At 30.4% G+C, this 19,730-nt stretch overlaps 2 protein-coding genes across 2 annotated transcripts; both read left to right on the top strand.

The window, feature by feature from the left end:
• Positions 1–13,132: 13,132 nt before the first annotated feature.
• On the top strand, positions 13,133–13,618 carry LOC112687461 (protein GVQW3-like). The gene has a single exon (XM_025560183.1). The coding sequence runs from the start codon at positions 13,133–13,135 to the stop codon at positions 13,616–13,618; it is 486 nt and encodes a 161-aa protein (XP_025415968.1).
• Positions 13,619–15,464: 1,846 nt separating this feature from the next.
• On the top strand, positions 15,465–16,109 carry LOC112687460 (craniofacial development protein 2-like). Its single transcript, XM_025560182.1, has one exon. The coding sequence runs from the start codon at positions 15,465–15,467 to the stop codon at positions 16,107–16,109; it is 645 nt and encodes a 214-aa protein (XP_025415967.1).
• Positions 16,110–19,730: the final 3,621 nt, after the last annotated feature.

Here is a 19,730-nt window from a genome sequence, read left to right as displayed (position 1 = left end):
TTATTATTATTATTATTATTATTATTATTATTATTATTATTATTATTATTATTATTATCATCATTATATTATATTATATAAAGCTTTTAGAATTATTTGTATAATACATTGCTTTAGAATACACAATAATAGTATAATATGTAGTGTTGCTCACATTTATCACTAAATTTTTGTTATGTTCAAACTTCAAAATTGTTAAGATTTAATATTCGTATTCATACATTTTAAATCTATTTTATATTGTTTCATGTATTTATTGTCTATTCATCTAATTATTTCACACTTAAATAGTATCATAAGTTGCATGTATTAGTCTTATTTATTCAATATATATAATATTTACTGCTTTATCAAAATCAAATTGTTCACTTCATTCATATATTTCAAAAAATCGAATTTTTTCCTGACCGTATAAAATAAATATTATTCGAATTACAATGGAACAATTGAATCCTCTCAATCCCAAACTCCAAAATAATCAAATTTTATACAAGAAAAAACAGTGGTTGGAAACGAACCCGAAAAAACCGGTTCTGGAACCCAAGAACCCTTAAAATATTGGGAACCGGAACCGAACCGGAACCCTAACTATAAAATAAAAAAAAATCGGATATAACAAACATTATTAATTATGTTTTTATTCTTAAAATTTCAAAGCATATATACATTTCTGAGATATAATTTCTTTAAAAATTTTATATTTAATCTTAATTTTTAATATTATATGCTGATAGCATATTCCAAAATACTCTAAATATTTCTTGTGTGCTTACATTTTCAAATAAAATTTATATTTATAGAATTATTTAGAATTATAGATTTATTACAATCTAATAATACTAGATTTTCACCTCGTTCACTTCGTATAATTTTAAATTCATTATTTTCTATTATTTGACGAAAAGGAATATGCTACATAATATATTTTATAAAGTGACGAATACTTCGTTAATGTTTGTGCGACGACTACAACGCTCTGTAAGTATCCCGTTAGGTATCTGGTATTTAAGTTCCTAATAACATCCAGTTAATCCGATAAACGTCCGATAAATATCAACCGTATCAATCGTTCAGCCAAAAGGTATAACGTTCTTAATCGTTCGATTGTCGATTATTATACGATTATCGTTTGATTAAATTTGGCAGGGTAGGAAAAAAATTAGATATTGAGTGTTTTCAATCGTATTTAACCGATTTTGTATTTTTCAATAACCGGAACCCGAACCCGAACCTTTTAATAAAATAATTAAGAACCGGAACCGAAACTGAAACCGTAAAAACTTAAAGGTACCAGTCCCTGAAAAAAAAGTGCTCCTTTCAGTTATCAATCCATAACTAAAGTGGCTCTTTCAAAATACATTTAAATAATTAAATATTTTAATTTAAATTAACATTTAATAAAAATATTGCGGAATGGAAATCAAAATTTTAAAGGTACGTAAAATTGGAATTACATATAAATTTTTAATTTGTAATAATGTAACACATTCCACAGTAAGACTTCTTCATCTGCAGTCTTCAATCTAATGATTAGTTTACAACAATTTCCATGAAACTCTGTAGTGGGCCTTCCTTTTTAATTCTTGGTCTTCTATAATCTGGCTCATGAATTGTAATTGTGGTCGTCCTATGAAATTTTTTTCCTCGACCATACATTTCAAAATTAATCCTAGCAATCCTTCCTGTCTGAGAAATGTTTCACATTTGTATAGCATGATTACTGAATCTAGAAATAGAAAAATCATACACTTGAATTTAATCTTCATACATTGTATTTTTTTCATTGGTAATTTTTGTAGTTTCTCAGTTATTTTACTCCACTGAAACTTCTTTATTTATATTATAATCTCGAATAAATTTTAATTCTTATAAATATGTACGAACTTATATTCCGTACTATACTAAATTTTTTAAAAAAATTTACTAAGCTTAACGTTTTTATAATAATTTAATGTAGTTAATAAATTAACGGTTAACCGTTTTATTTTGTATAATAAAAGAGCAATTTAACTATAAAATATTAAATAAACATATATATATATATATATCAGGGATATCAAATCCATAGTATGCATGTCCAAGGTGGCACGCGAAAAATTAAAATACTTTCATCATATACATATATAATTTTTTTTTCTTTGGCAGCGAACGGTACTTACTCTCAATCACGTTGCCACAATGTCGCGCCGAATCATATATTCTATATATATATTTTTATTTTTAATATTAAATAACATTACAATGCTAGTAGATAATTATACGCTAAATATCAACGAATTGGCATCAAGCATTCAACAAAAAAAATCACATACAGAAAATAAATAGTTAACAAAGTAATATTATTGTATCAGGTACTTAAACTCATCTTTTTTATATTAATACATTAAATATACAATAAACTCGAAAAAAAAAAGTTATTTTTGGCTCGTAGAGTTCAAATAATTTGACACCCCTGATATATATCAATAGTCAGATTTGAATTAACCTAATTTTGAGAACTAATTCATCGGATACATCGATCGTCCAATAATTTGTTAAATCGATTTTAAGATTAAAACGAAAAATGTGTTGATTTTACGAAAAAGTATTATTTTAGATTCTGAGTGAAAAGTGTATTGGTTTTACAAAGATGTGTTTTTTTTTGTGTATACAAATTACACTAAAAATCCTAAACCTCAAAATTTAGGTTTTCTTGACGTCTCTTCTACACAAATGGAACTCATCATAAAATACGTGTACACAGGTAAAGTAACCGGGAAGTTTGAAAATACAAGACACTTACCATACTTATTCAATATATTGATGATCCACATTTTTTTTTTAAATGGAGTTTTATTCAAGAAACGGACAGACCTCCGGGAATTCAGAAAATAATTTAAACATTTACAGAACTTTCCAAAACGCATCCGTAAGAATTATTTATATGATTTCAATTTCTACCCACAAATATACATCGGAATACTTTAATATTTGCTTACTCTTTTTTTCAGATCTGCAACTTGATTGAAAAAGATTACCGCAGCAACTACTATGCAACTCTTCCAAATGTAACTCAATTTGACTTCAACATTAATGATGACACGTACCCAACGATTCGACCAACAATTTCAAGTATTATGCTTGATCACAGGAAAAATTATTTTGATTTAAACGATCAGCCTTCTTTGAATGTTTGTACTAAACTTTAAATTTAGCAGTTAAAATTAAATTATAAATTAATGCGTTGAATTATAACTATTTTAATTTCAGAACAATATCTATGGTGGTCATTACACTCAAGTTGGCGCACAGGATCCTTATTTATCCACACCAAATAATAATCTCATTGAGCAAATTGAACCGATGGACTTATCTTGTGTAAAGAATAAAAATAAAAAGGAATCGAAGAAAAGTGAGGTAAAAAAATGGCTTAAGATGTAGGATGTGCATAATGAAATTTGTAAAAATAATATTGAACTATCAATTGATTAATAATCATCCAATGACGAAAAGTAATATTTACGCACATAAACGAAGAAATGATAAAACCCCATTCGTTCTTAATATAAACCAATATGAGCGTCAGTAATAAACCTACTTTTTAAGCAGTTAGTGCATAACACCGTTCTCTATATAGTACATTATGCATAACGGATAATACGCATCATAATGTTACGGACATAATGGTTGATTTCAATCATTATTGTAACTTTTATATCACCATTATAAAATAATATAATTTTCTTTGCTGAGTTTATTCCGTCAAAAACATTAGATAAATAAATTCTTTACCCAGTCATCGTGAACAAAAACTTTGATATAGTTTTATCTAGTTATAAACCAACAGAATCTACGATTTACACGGGACACTGTGATATGAAATAGTATAGTATATCGTACCTCCTACCTTAACTACGGAAATAATACACTTTCTGATGGTGTTGTAAAAATCTAAGATTTATTGTTTTTATTTTTATCATTATTGACCCATATTCCTCTTCAAATAATGATAAAATACGTTCAAATTTAAAATAAATTTTTCTAAAATATTTATTTCTTTTCGAGAAACCATTATAAATTAACAATTTTTATTTACTAGCATTAAAATACGCTTCTTTATTACTTACAAAATCATTCCAAATAATAACTAATAAAAATAATATTTTTGAATAATATCAAATAAATAATAAAAATAATAAAGTTAATAATAAAGTTTTAGTTTATTTTATTTAGCATATAAGTTTAAATCACTCGTAGATTAAATACTGTGAGTATATAATATTTCAGGTGAAACATACAAATTACTTCGAACCTAACTCAGAAATATCATTGCCGTTGCCGTCAAATATAAGTGAATCAACGTTGTTGATTCTAAAAAGCGTTTACGGTACTTATATATATATATATTATAAATTGCTGAGATTTAAAAAAAACTTATCATTAAGTAGGTAATTATCGATTTACAAAAAAGTATAAAAATCCCAATTTGTTTTCATATCTATTCTTACATATATACATACATGCATTACAATGCCATTATAGTAGTTATCAGTACCTAGTATTCAATTTGATTTTATTTGTTCTCGTTGAATTAATTTTCGTGTTTTTTTTTTTTTTATTGCTGAATAAATGATTTTCACACATTTACTAACTCATTTTGATATCATTATTATAGTTGTTAGAGCATTTTTTGATTTCTATTGCTTTTTTTATCATCTGTTTTCCATTGTCTGGTTTTTAATTAATAATTTGGTATCACTAATGTATTTAATAATCGGAGTTAATTATTTGAATTCATGTGAAAATGTTGGTTGATTATTTAAGCTTATAAGTATATGTATTGTTTGTATTAAATTTCATACATCTCCTCGGCGTGAATGATTTAGATACTTAAAACATTAAATACACAAATTATATTAACAACAACAATAATAATAAAACACTAAAAAAAAAATAAAAATAAAAGTATAATCAAAAATTACGTTAAGTTTTTTCGAACACCAAATAGGTGTCCTCTGTAATATCAAAAACAAAAAACATTTTTTTATTAAATTGACTTATAGTACCATCTACAGATTTTAATATCTGTTTTTTTATTTTTCAAAAATAATTAAATTAGCTACTATTTTAATTCAGAATGTTATAGTATGTAATTATCTAAAGATTCAAGTTTTTATTTATATATCAAAACGTGTATAAGTTTAATATAAAATAAAATATTAATAAAATTAAAAGAAAACGTTATAAATTGTGATGTGTTTTATTTTTCGATAAATAATTATTAAATAATACATTTTGAATAATTACTTTGAAATTATATTATTTCTAAATACACTAATAAACATTAATTATTGTTCCTGAATTAATTTAAATAATTAATTGTCTTAATTTCAATAGATAGAAGTTAAAATATTGAACTTAATGCTTGTATTTTCATGAATCATATTTACAGTAAAGAGCCCACAAATCAACAACCAGCAAAATAATTATTGTTTTCTTATGCTATTTTGGCTGTCCGAGTATAATGTAATTCATCTAAGTTAATTAGACTAACTAAAACTAAGGTGCAAATTTTGATAAACAGTTCGAATTATTGGACAAACTTGAACAAGAAAATTATAAACTGTGTGTTTGATGTTATGCATTATGAACGATTTAAACGATTAACTGCAAGATAAAATCTTCTTTTACTAGGAATATATTACAATTGTATTCCTGTGTTGATTTAAAATTACATAGGCCTAATTAAAATATATTATTGGCATTAGTTATTATTTATGTTCGTAATAAAATTGTAACTGTTATAGTATGAAAATATTTATTTAATTATATATTAATCGAATTGAGCACATTTTATTGGTCAGGTGGTACAAAAATATTAACTATGTGTTAGTCCAGAAAAAAATGTTCGATCTGCCTGAAAACATAATGCATCCAAAAACGAATATACTTGTATATTATCTTAAAAAATGTTTGTACATTATGTGATCATATTTGTCGGACGTTGTGAAACAAATAGTTTTTTATAGATTTTTATCAACAGTCTTATTAAAAGTCAATGCCATTGATGTAATCAGTGCGTACACAAGATATATGATAAGTTTCTTCATGAATCCTACACTGCCACACGAATATGTTTCGTAATTTCGATTTCAATACTCGATACACGAATACTTGCGTACACAGACTTAAAGTCTGAGGCGTGCCCGAGAAAAATTAGGGGGGGTACCTAATCAACTTTTATTACCTACCTATCGATATTAGTTAACACAAAATAATAATAAATAAATAATAATAAACGCTTTGTTTAAATTAGTTTTCATAATTATATCAATCAATTAAATATCATATACACCAAAAGAGTGTATATAACTATTTCGTTGATAACTTTCTTACTTCATTCTTCTTAGTAGAACTGTCATAAAATAAACAGAGACATAACACTATAAATAGATTGTTTATTATCGGTCTATAGTACAGACTATACACTTATCACATATTCATGTTGATCATAGTAAGTATAGATTAACATTTTCCGGTAGTGTCCAGGGACACTCGGTATGCCCTGTGCGAACGCCTATGACCATCTGAAACCATGCAGTGGGTACAATGTTGACCGTTTGAACTTTTGGGGCGCATTATATTGTAGCACCAACTAAAGTTAAACAACATTTCGCCATTGAACGCAGCTGGCGCAACGCGTTACAGCGATCGCTGTGTGCAGTGGACGCTGAAGTTGTCCCAAAAACTTAAACAAACGATAGGGTTCGCGCAGGGCCCCCCAAGAGTGCCGTACGTATCGCGGCAACACTCATCCGGAAGTCCATATTCTTACCTCGTCCGGCCGGTTGGCCCCCGAACCGGTCCCGGACGAAACTAATCGGTAACGCGACGCGGCTTGTTTCAGACGTCAAGTACCACCGAAAGCCCAACTGCGACAAGATATTCCTCGAGGACCCGGTCAACCCGAAGCTGTACATCTGCAAGGTGTGCGCGAAACACGTGCGCAGCAAGTGGCACCATTTCCAGACGCACTACTCGCGGGACCACAAGTGCTCGGACTGCGACGCCGTGTACAGTCGCATCGACACGTTGAGGACACACGCGAAGAAACGGCATCATACCGTCATACCGCGGTACTACTACGGTATACCGGCCAACGTGTGGCACCGCGTCATCGTCAAGTTTCCGGACCCGTTGCCCAAACCGCCGCCCGCGACCGAGACATCAACAGCCCTGCCAATCGCTGGCGAGTGAGGCGCCCGGCCACGCCGGCTCGGAACCGACGCTCGGCAGCCGCGGACTGGCCGCGGTTCTCGCCGTCAGTCGCCCTCCTCCCTTCACGCGCACACGCATATCGCTACAGCTCGCTTCACACGCCACACACGCTCGCACACATTCACATTCCGCGATCCGCCTCCGAGAAGCTGTGCTTGGGTAACTATTGTTGCATGATAAATCGTTAAATCGCTTCCTGACGATCTGACGCCATTGTTCCGTATGATTTTCGCAACGTCGTAACGCTTCAGTCCTCCCGACGTGTACGCAGAGCGTTTCGGTTGACGCAAGTCTAGGGGACGTGATTGATGCGATTACATTTTTAAAACGCCAAGCCCTGCTTCACTCCTCGTCTATCCATACTTTCAACACTTAATTGTAAAACAAACCGCGTGTGCGAAGATTTGATTTTTGTAAATTTTTATTGGAATGTTACGTGTAACCGATATAACCGATTGAAATATGCATTTTAACGTTAAATCCCGATGGAGAATACCTCTAGTAACATGTCTTATATACAAAAGCAAAAATTTTTATCTATATTTAAATAATAAATATTCGTACAGGTTTTAATAATTTTATATTTCATTTTTTCAAAATCTAGTCACAACATAATTTATTAATTTTATTTTGTTCAGTCTTCTTTGCTTAAAACAAATGGACCTAGTAACTTAGTAATTTAGCATACAAACAAAAGGCAATTATTGATATGAATTATGAAATGTTTACTGTGTGGACTCGGGGTTAGAATAGGTCCACAGTAACTCCTGCTTATCGTAAGAGGCGATTAAAAGGAGGTAACGGCGGGAAGCAGCGTTCGTTACTATCATCCATTGGCGTTTTCTACGACAGAAATAATCGGCAATGGATGGACATAATAGAGGCAACTTGGAAATGTTCCAAGTAATGGCTCATCAACTGCGATGCAGCAAGAAAGAGGGAAACTACTGCATTAAATCCCTAACTCAAATAGCAAATGATGTGAAGTGTCCCTTATATAACAACCATACTGATCATGGAATTCGGATGACTAGATCCGGCAAGGAGAGTGACAAGGTTCCCCAGGTCGTCAACCCACGAAATCCTTGTAAAGTCAAAGAAAAAAATAAGTTTAACATTGGCACGTGGAATATTAGAATGATGAAAAAGGACGAAAAAATAGAGGAAGTTGCCGAATAAATGAAGAAAGCAGAACTTGATATTACAGGAATATGTGCAACAAGATGGGCAGGAAATAGAGATTTTACTAATGAATAACTAAGTATTATACACAATGGAAATGAAAAAGGAGGAAAAAATGAAGTAGCGATAATTTTAAGAGGAAAATGGAAAAATAATGTTCTGCACACATATCATGTGAACGATAGAGTTATGATGATAAAATTAGAAGCTCACCCAACTAACTTATATATTATACAAGTCTATTTTCCAACTACAAATAGTAGGGATGAAGAAATCGATAGCATATAAAAGCAGATAGAGGACTTGATAACGCTAACGGAAGATAATGCAAATCTCTTCATAATGGGAGATTTTAACGCTGTTGTCGGTCGTCAAATATCACATTATACCTGTCTAGGAAAGTTTGGCTATGGAAATATGAATTCAAGAGGGGAAAAACTGATTGAATTTTGTGAACAATATAAACTGATTATTTCCAATACAGTACACGAAGTTCCATATAGAAGAAGTACACTTGTAAAGCACCAAGTGATAAAAGAAGATTACAAATTGATTACATTCTAGTCAAAAAGAAGTTCCACAATCAAATAAAATCTAGTCACTCTTACCCGGGTTTTAAAATACACAGTGACCATTCACTGGTTATGGCAAAGTGCAATATTAGTTTTAAAAAAAGGATTATCAGTAGGAAAAAGTTTGGGTTTAGAGAATCTCAAAGATACTATAACATCAGAACAATTTAGAAGAGTTAAAAAAGAAAAATGAGAAAGCCAAATCATAAGAGGAAATCAAGGAAAACATTAGTGCCATAACCAAAAAAGTACTGAGAAATAATACTAAAACCCCAAAGAAACCATGAATGAACCAAACTATTTTAGATTCAATTAAAGTAAGAAACCCTTTAAGAGAGACTGACTACTACAAAAAGATAAAGAACAAAGTAACAACTGAATGTAGAATTACAAAAGATAAATGGCTGGAGGTAAACTGTAAGGAAATTGAAACGAATCTAAAAAGAAACAATACAGACAAAACGTACAACAAAGTGAAATGCATAAATTACACTCCGAAAACAAGAAGTCATGTGGTTAAAGATAAATCGAGAAAAATCTTATTTAAAAATGAAAAAGTAGCAGAAGGATGGAAAGAGTATATGGAAGAATTATACAAAGGAGATGAGATTGAAGATGAGGAAACTTATATAAAAAGTGAAAAAGATGTAAATATGAATAAATTGGGACCACCAATAACCAGAGAAGAGTTATATAAAGCATTGATAAATCTAAGAAATAAAAAAGCAACGGAAATAGATGAAATACCAGCAGAAGTACTAAAGAATCTAGACAATTCAACAACAGAAAAGATTTTTAATATCATCACCGATTGTTGTGAAAAAGGAAAGATCCTTAACGACTTTGTTACAAGTAAATGCATTACCATACCTAAAAAGGGAGATACAAATGAATGCTCTAACTACAGGAAAATTTCCATTCTATTTCATGCATCGAAAATACTTCTACGAGTAAATGTTAAAAAAAATGGGTTGAAGAATAAGGTAGAAAACCAAATAGGAGATATCAATTTGGTTTCAGGAAGGAAAGAGGGACAAGAGAAGCAATACTAGCACTACGTCAAATTCTTGATAGAAGAATAGATGTAAACAGGAATACATATGCCACTTTCATAGATCTAGAGAAAGCGTTTGATAAAGTAAATTGGATGTGTTTATTTAGAATGATGAAAGATAAAGGAATTGATTGGAGAGATAAAAGACTTATTTTAAAACTGTATAAAGCTCAGACAACTATAATTGATATTAATAGAGCAATAAAAGGAAAAATTAGAAAAGGAATCAGGCAAGGATGCCCACTATCACTATATTTATTTAATATTTTTATTAAAGCATCAATAAATGAACTTAAAAATAACACAGGAGAAATAAAGATCAATGGTCAAAGGATTCACTGCATGCGATTTTCAGATGACATTGTTCGGCTAGCTAAGTCTCAAAATGATATGAATAAAATGCTCAACACCTTGGCGGATGTATTTGATGAATATCAACTGAAGATCAATGGACAAAAAACAAAAACAATGTTGATAAATAAGATCAATAACAACGATGAAATAAATATAAAATTAAGAAACAACTCTATACAAGTTAATGAGTTTTGTTATTTGGAAAGCTTTATTACGAATAGAAACTAAGTAACGGCTGACATAAAGAAGAGGATATCTTTCGCCAAACAAGCTTTCCTCAAAAAGTTAATATACTTAGTAACAGTCACCTCAAATTAGAAACTCGTAAAAATTGTATTAAAACTTTTGTATGGAGTATATTATGTTATGGATGTGAGAAACGGACAATTACTCAAAAAGATAAGAACTACTTACAAGCAACAGAAATGTGGCTGTAGAGAAAGATGTTAAAGACCAATTGAAACGAAAATCAAACGAAAGCGTTTTAAATGAAATAGGAGAAAAAATAAATCTTCTAACAAACATGATGGAGAGTAAAATCAAATGGATTGGGCATCTTATTCAGCTATATATGATTTTCTTAATAACATATTTGAAGGATGAATAATGGGACGAAGACCAAGAGGGAGACCTAGAGCTAATTATTTTCATGACATAAAAGAAAAGATGGGTTGCGTATCCTACCAACAATTAAAAGAAGCGGCAAAGGACAGACAAACATGACTATTTTGACAAGGCGTTGCCTTTAGATCATGATGATGATGAAATGTATTATTACTAAATGTATATACATAAAATTAAATAAGGAATTCGTATATTCAATATTATTAATTGTATATTTTATCTCGAAATAATAATGTTATGACTAGATTAAATGTTTCGTATACCTATATAACTACACAGAAAGCGTAAAAAATATTCTAAATTATAATATAAGGAAAATAAAAGGATGTGATTATCTTACAATCCAATGCTTCAAACCTTAGTCTATTTATTAGGTACTTATATTTTAGTGTTTAAGTAAATATTTTAGTGAACCATGTAAATTATTTAAGTTAAAAATGTAAATAATTATACTTATAGATATACATTTTTTATTTATAGATGTAATTCATTCAATGAATGTTACTAATTACTATTTTAATATGTATAATTTAAATATTAATTACCTATGTAAGATACACTACGATAACATCATAATAATAACATTAATATTTAAGATAAATATACAAAAAAATGTATATTTATACTATTTACTTGCTTTAAGACAGCAATGAAATGTATAATTTTTAATTTCAATTAATTTTACTCTTATTTGTATTATATAAATATGTTTGTATAAGAAGAACTAAGATAATAAAATAAAATAAAAAATAAAAATAAATATTTTATATAACTGCACATTGGTAAATATTGTAATACAATGTTTCTCTTTTAGAGTATTTAGGAATTTTAGACTTTAGAAAATAATTAAGGAAATAAACACCAATAACAGATTGAGTTTAAAAATCCATATTCATGTACAATTTTGTACATAATATGAACTTGGATAAAACCATCTGTAAAACAGTAGAATAGATAATTATTACACAATCTACCTACTTTTATTTTCTTTCCTATTCGTTTTAAAAATAATTTATATTTAAATATATGTATATACTAATCACGGGTACTATAATAATACGTTGTTTCATTTAAGAATTTTATACTTTAGAAAATAATTAAGGAAATAAACACCAATAACAGATTGAGTTTAAAAATCCATATTCATGTACAATTTTGTACATAATATGAACTTGGATAAAATCATGTGTAAAACAGTAGAATAGATAATTATTACACAACCTACCTACCTACTTTTATTTTCTTTCCTATTCACGTCTTAACAATGATTTATATTTAAATACTAATCACGCATATTCATTGCATATTATAATAATACGTTGTTGCTTGTACGACCTATTTTACTTTTGTCTAAACTAATAAATAAATAATGAATGATTCGAATTTGTATTGACCCATTACGGTGGTAATCTGTAATTTCAGAATATGACACTGGTGACTATTATCCTGTTTTTAATTCTTACGTCAACATTTACTATTTCAAAGATATTTTTTTCTCATTTTATAAAAGTATAAACATATATTTCTTTAAGTTTTTTGATATTCTATTTACAATTAAGCATTCGTAGATTTTATGACGAATATTTATTTTAATGTTTTATAACTTTGATCATATTAAAATTTAAGATTACTTTTATTTATATAGGATACTATTAATATTTATATAACTTTTAGTATACTAATCAACAAATAATATATTATATAATATACAGGGGAATATTTGGTAATGTTTAATTGAACATTCTGTATTTTTCTCCCTTCTAATTTAATCCACTCCAGATCAAAGAAGAACGATCAACTATGTTTACAATACTATATTATTGTCAATAGCCATGAAAATTGCTTGAATTTAAACTCCTTACTTTGTATGTACTTCAAGTCAAATTTTTAATATATACGAGGTGTGGCTATTAAATAACGAGACTATCTACTTAGCGATAAGACATGAGTAGATAAGGGTATAATGGTAGTATATTTGTAATCTATGAATATCACTGCATCGAACAATACCAGTTTAGTCAGTCTCCATTTCGTAGTCAATGTGTAAGCGTCGTTTAAATTGACCTCTTACGTGTTGAATGTCGAAATCATGCCGGACGAAGAAATTGAACAACGTATTAATTTAAAATTTTTAGTGAAACTTGGAAAATCTGCAACCAAAAGTTTTAATTTATTAACTGAAGTATATGGAGATAGTGTCCTATCACGACCACGTGTTTTTGAGTGGTACAAACGATTTCGTGAGGGTAGTGAAGAAATTGAAGGCAATCAACGGGTGGGCCGTCCATGCTCCTCAAAAACTAACGATAACATTTCAAAAATCAATGAAATTGTGCGAAAAGATCGACGTCTGAGTATTCGAATGATAGCTGAGATGGTTAATATCGACAAGGAGACCGTTAGACAAATTTTGCACGATGAATTAAACATGAAAAAAGTCTGCACTAAAATGGTGCCTAAAAACCTCACTCTAGAACAGAAAGACGGTAGGCGACAAATTTGCGTTAATATTCTTGAACGGATGGAAAATGAACGAGATTTGTTGAAAAAGGTGATAACATGCGATGAAACTTAGATTTTCCAATATGACCCCGAAACTAAGAGACAATCCATGCATTGGAAGACTTCCGAATCACCAAAATTGAAAAAAGCTCGAATGAGCAAGTCAAAACTGAAGGCCATGTTGATCGTATTTTTCAATATTAAGGGTGTAATAATGACAGAATGGGTACCTCAAGGACAAACTGTGAATCAAAATTATTACCTTCAAGTATTGACAACACTCAGAGAACGAGTAAGAAGAAAGCGGCCTGAGTTGTGGGAAAATGACTCTTGGATCTTGTCATCGAGACAATGCACCGGTTCACAGTGCCTTATCTGTAAAGCAATTTCTAGCTAAAAATCGAACTCCAGTGCTTCAACACCCCCCCATATTCACCAGATCTCGCTCCATGCGACTTTTGGCTTTTTCCAAAACTAAAACATGCGTTGGAGGGCACACATTTTGAGTCAGTTGAAGCTGAAAAAACAAAAGCGACAGAGGTGTTAAAGACATTGCAAGAAAAGGATTTCCAACACTGTTTCAACCAATGGAAAATTAGAATGGAGCGATGTGTCAAACATGGAGGGGAGTATATAGAAGGGGAAAAATGTTAAACCATAAAAAAATATAAATAAAAAGTTTTTACAGAGAAAATATCGTTATTTATTAGCCACACCTCGTATATATATATTTATAAGTTATTCTAAAAATTGTAAAAAAATTAAAAAATCCAAAAATATTTATATTTTGTAACAAATATTTACAATGTGCAGTACAGGATTTTATGAAAAAAAAATAAGAGCTGTATTTTAGAATGCAAATCGAATAGTATTAGTGCCTAAATAATGTTATTTCCTATAATTTTATATACACAACGATATAGATATAAGATTTATAGATAAATACAAGTAGATACAAAAATATAAATAAAATGTTAATGTATTCTATATAATTCTTCTTTTTTTTAGTATAGATACCTCGATAAAATTACTCATTTCTAGGATATATTATAAAACACAATAACTTACATATAGGCGTTTTTGCCTTAATTGGAGACAATATCAACAGAACATCAGTACAATTTAATATATGTTTTGCTATGTGTACATGTTTTTGCAAATCATAATTATTATTATACTTGGATCAACGTATTGCATCACTTTATGTATGAGTGTTACTTATAATAAATTACATAAATTGGAAATAGTTCTAAATAAGTGGTTCTATACATAAACATTTAACTATTATAATAACTTTATTTTAATAATATATAGTTTATAAGTAAAATAAAAGACCCTAGTATTTATAAATTAAATTTTTATTCATCTTCAAATTATAAAAATAATTACAATGCAAACATTTTCAAATACTGATCGATATTAATATTTAAGATATAAATTAGTTCACAGAGAATTATCTTTGATTCACACAAAAATGAAATTCTAGGTTATACAATTTCAATCTTAAAAAATATACTTAATCTTTTATGTACTTTGATTGAAATATTGAACTATACTCATACTTGATAATATACTGTATTATGATTATATTTTAGTGAGTAATACTAATTTTTAGACGGCGTAGGGAAAGTGGCGCCCCCATCGCCCAATGCACTTAGGTACATTGCAATAGCCCTACTCTAATTTTTAATTGATTGGAGTAGTCTGGTCCTCCAGGTTGGGGGTTATGCGATGGGCTAACAACCCATCCATATAAAAAATGTTATGTTCAGGACCCAAACAACAAGCCTTGGAACAGATTTGACGGAAACAAGAAAGGAAACTGGAAATCGGAATTTTTATGTGGTACATGAAACGTAAGGACTTTGTACAAACCAGGAGCAACTTTGGATTTAGTAACATAAGTAGAAAAATATAGGATGAAATGTGTAGCCTTACAAGAAATTAGATGGGAAGATACTGGAAAAACTAAAGTATCCCAAACAACCATTTTTAATGGGAAATATGAACACCCTCACAAATTAGGAACAGGATTTGCAATACACGAATCAATAATCCACACAGCTAAAGAATTTAAAGATATAAACCCAAGAATTTCGACCATAACAATAAAATCTAAAAATTTGGATATGATTTTGATAAATGCTCACGCACTAACAGAAGAGAAGGATGAAGACGAAAAGGATTTGTTCTATGCGACACTAGCAGATGTATTTGCTTCTTCAACTGGTATAATAAAGGTAGTACTTGGCGATTTTAACGCTAAGCTAGACCGAGATATATGCTATAAAAAAGTTGTTGGAAACCATAGCCTATACGAAAGTACGAATGATAATGGTGTAAAACTGATTGATTTTGAAATAGAAAATGGTCTGGTGATAAAAAGCACTATGTTACCAAAGAAAGATATACACAAATATACACGGGGATCTCTAGACGGGAAGTATAAAAACCAAATAGATTATGTACTAGTAAACTCCAGATTTAAAAATAGCATATTGAATATAAGAACAAGGCGTGGAGCAAACATTGGATCTGATCACTTACTACTAGGCATAGAGTGAAACTAAAAAAACTTGATAAACATAATCCACTAAAGAGACTAGACATAGACAAATTGGAAAATCAAGATATAGACAAACATTTTGTAAACAATATCAAGGACGTTCTACAAAGTAAAGAAATAATAGTCGATGAAAATATGGATGAGCGTTAGGAACAAATTAGAGATGTTTTAAGTAATGTAGCTAATAAGAAGTTAAGAACAAAAAAGCTAAAACCTAAGCCTTGGATCAACAGAATTTGCGAAGAAACTTTACAGAGAAGAAAGATTGCAAAATAAAAGTGGTTAAACGATATGAGGAACGAAGAACTATTCACAAGGTACAAAACTCGTTTAAGGGAAAGAAGTTACATCCTAAGAAGTGAAAAGCGGAAATATGTTCAAAATATAATGAATAATGCCGAACAAGACTACAAAGCTCACAGTACTAGAGATATGTACAAAAACATAAATGATCTTACAGGTGGATACAAGAAAAAGGAAAGATTCTTAAAAGATGACAATGGATCATTGATAACCACGAATGAAGAATTAGCCAAAAAAGTGGGGAGATTATTTTAATACTCTACTCAACTGTAAAGAACCTGATGAATTATTTAGCCTTAACATAGAAACGGGAGAAGAACAAGAATCCAACAATTTCAGAAGCTAAATATATTAAATATAGTCCAGAGTAGGAGTCCACAATGAGTGGGTCACACATGGCGTAGTCAGAACCCACTACTACAAATAGTTTTGACAGAGAACCCAGAAGGGAAAAAGCCTCATGGAAGTCCACGTTTAAGATGGGAAGATGTAGTAAAGAGGGATGTAAAATCGTTGAACGGTGGCCCAGATTGGAAAACAAAAGCAGCTGACAGTGTCCTGGAGGATTGGTTGTTTGACGGGATGGTCCTAGTGGCCGGTAGTACTCAAGAAGAAGAAGACTAATTTTACCCTTGTATTTCTATGCGTATATTGACTTTTTTAATTTTTCAAATATAGACTTGAGAAAAAGAGAAAATTAACATGAAACTTATCCAAAAATAATTCAATCACACCACTAAAACAATTTCGCTGATAAGTTTTCATTTTAACATCAGAATTATCAAGTGTAATGACCAGAAAATAATAATTCTGAAAAATTTATAAATATATACATATATATAATTAGAAGCTAACTAATTTTGTTGAATAAATAATAATTTATTTACTTGTAAGCTTATGCAGAAATACCTTTTAATCATAACCAGTAAGTACTCAGTGACAGACGTATCGTTGCTTGGTTTTTCTCCACTGGTTTTTAATGATCTGTTTCTGACTTTGCGAAAGACGCTTAAAAATAAAAAGAAAGTTTCAATTACAGCTTTTGCGATAACAGAAATTAAAGAGCGTCCTCTTCCATTACATCACAATACTATTTTTCCCGATTTAAAAGACATATCAACGACCAAACATCTCCGACTACAATACCATTATCTTTCCTGCGTTGTAGTAACCCACCCAGGGCAGACTTACATAACAAGATCGAATTCACCGTGCCTCTTACTGTTGTTCAGTAATTAATCGGGTTCAAACCTGTTATAGTGAGACCCACCGAGGGCAGACTCACGCAATAAGGTCCCGTTTTCCACTCCTTCTACGTTCGTTCAATTGTTAATCGGGTTCAAACCTGCTGTAGTGAGACCCACCCAGGGCAGACTCACGCAATAAGGTCCCGTTTTCCACTCCTTCTGCGTTCGTTCAATTGTTAATCGGGTTCAAACCTGTTGTAGTGAGACCCACCCAGGGCAGACTAACGCAATAAGGTCCCGTTTTCCACTCCTACGTTCGTTCAATTGTTAATCGGGTTCAAACCTGTTGTAGTGAGACCCACCCAGGGCAGACTCACGCAATAAGGTCCCGTTTTCCACTCCTACATTCGTTCAATTGTTAATCGGGTTCAAAACTGTTGTAGTGAGACCCAGTCAGGGTAAACTCACGTAACAAGGTCCCGTTTACCGCTCCTTCTACAGTCGTTCAATTGTTAATCAGGTTCAATCCTGTTGTAGTGAGACCCACCCAGGGCAGACTCCACAATAAGGTTCCATTTATCGCTCCTTCTACGGTCGTTCAGTTATTAATCGGGGTCTAAGTCAGTTGCAGTAAGACTCACTCGGACAACCTGACTCAATTAAGTATATTACAATCCCCTTTGCCATCCAACTGTACATAATTTTTATAAAATAAAGCTCAGTCAGATCTAGATTCCAGATCATGTTGTTAAAAAAAAAAATATTTAAAAGTTAATTAAAAAAGAAACCATCCAACCAATAACCTTTGCTTGCATTCGTATTAACTGCAACAATACAACTCGATATAATTGCGAATTATGCTACCAACCGCAAAAAAAATCTGGAGCTTACAATAAAATATCCTAGCACTCAATGATTGTATTTTAACTATTTTTCATATAACCATGCTTGTGCTGTTTTATGTTTTTGGGTAAAATTAAATATTCTATAGCGGTCTGCAAACAGGTAGACACAAGAAAGGAGTTGGTTTTATGATTGATAAAGCAATTATGAAGCAAGTTTAGGCATGTATGCCAGTGAATGAACACATCTGTTACATACGAATCTTGTCTTGCACTATAAAACAAGATTTAATAATATTGAACTTGATGATATAGAATTTATTAATATAGTGTAGATTGAAATGCAAACGACGAGAAAAAAATTGTTTCTATGATACTTTAAAAAGAACTTTTGACGCACTGCTTAAATACTGTATAAGGTTAATTATTGGGAATTTAAATGTTTGTTGGTAGAGAAATATCCTTTGGATAAACAATCGGTAAAAGAGAACTGGCATACTACCACAAATAACAATGGTCACAAAATAGTTGATTTTTGTTCCTTGAAAGATCTCATGATTAGCAACTCTTATTTCCCAAGAAAAAACATTTATAAACATAGATGGTATACTTCATATGGGAAAACAAAAATTCAACTTTACCAAATCATCAGACAAGAGGCACAACACATCGATTCGTAACATTAGAAGTTACAGAGGTGCTGATGGAGATACAGACGATTATTTAGTTGTTGCAAGTTTATCTTAAAGTTATTAGTAAAATGGAGGAGTAAGAGGTATACACGAAAGATAACAAATTTAAAATAGAAAAAGTTAGGAATCCATAGGAGATAGATATATACCAAAAAGAAATATTTGAAAATATAAGGAAATATAATCTTGCAGAACATGAATCGGATAACGTAAAATTGTAGTCAAAAACAAAAGAATCTATAACAAAAGCCGCTGAATGATTACGAGGTAAGCACATTACACAAAACAAAAATCATTAGTATAACTTGGAGTGCCAAGTAACGATTAACAAACGAAGTTTAGCTGGACAAAATATAATGCTAAATCTTGCACAAGAAAACATAAATGAATACTCAAAACTTAGAACTTCAGCAAAAAAAAGTGATTAAGCAACAGCTAACGCACAATTGAAAAAAAGTTATAGAAGATATCGAATTATATAAAAAAAGAACCAAGACTGTTTTTAAAGAAGTGCATGTTTATTAAAAAAAGGATACAAAGCACGTGGTAATGTAATATCAGAACCTAATGAGATTGTAAACAAATTTCAAGAATT

This window comes from Sipha flava, unplaced genomic scaffold, assembly GCF_003268045.1.
Source record: "Sipha flava isolate LNK unplaced genomic scaffold, YSA_version1 34_pilon_pilon, whole genome shotgun sequence".
NCBI classification, from domain to species: Eukaryota; Metazoa; Arthropoda; class Insecta; order Hemiptera; family Aphididae; genus Sipha; species Sipha flava.
This window is presented reverse-complemented; position numbering and strand designations above follow the sequence as displayed.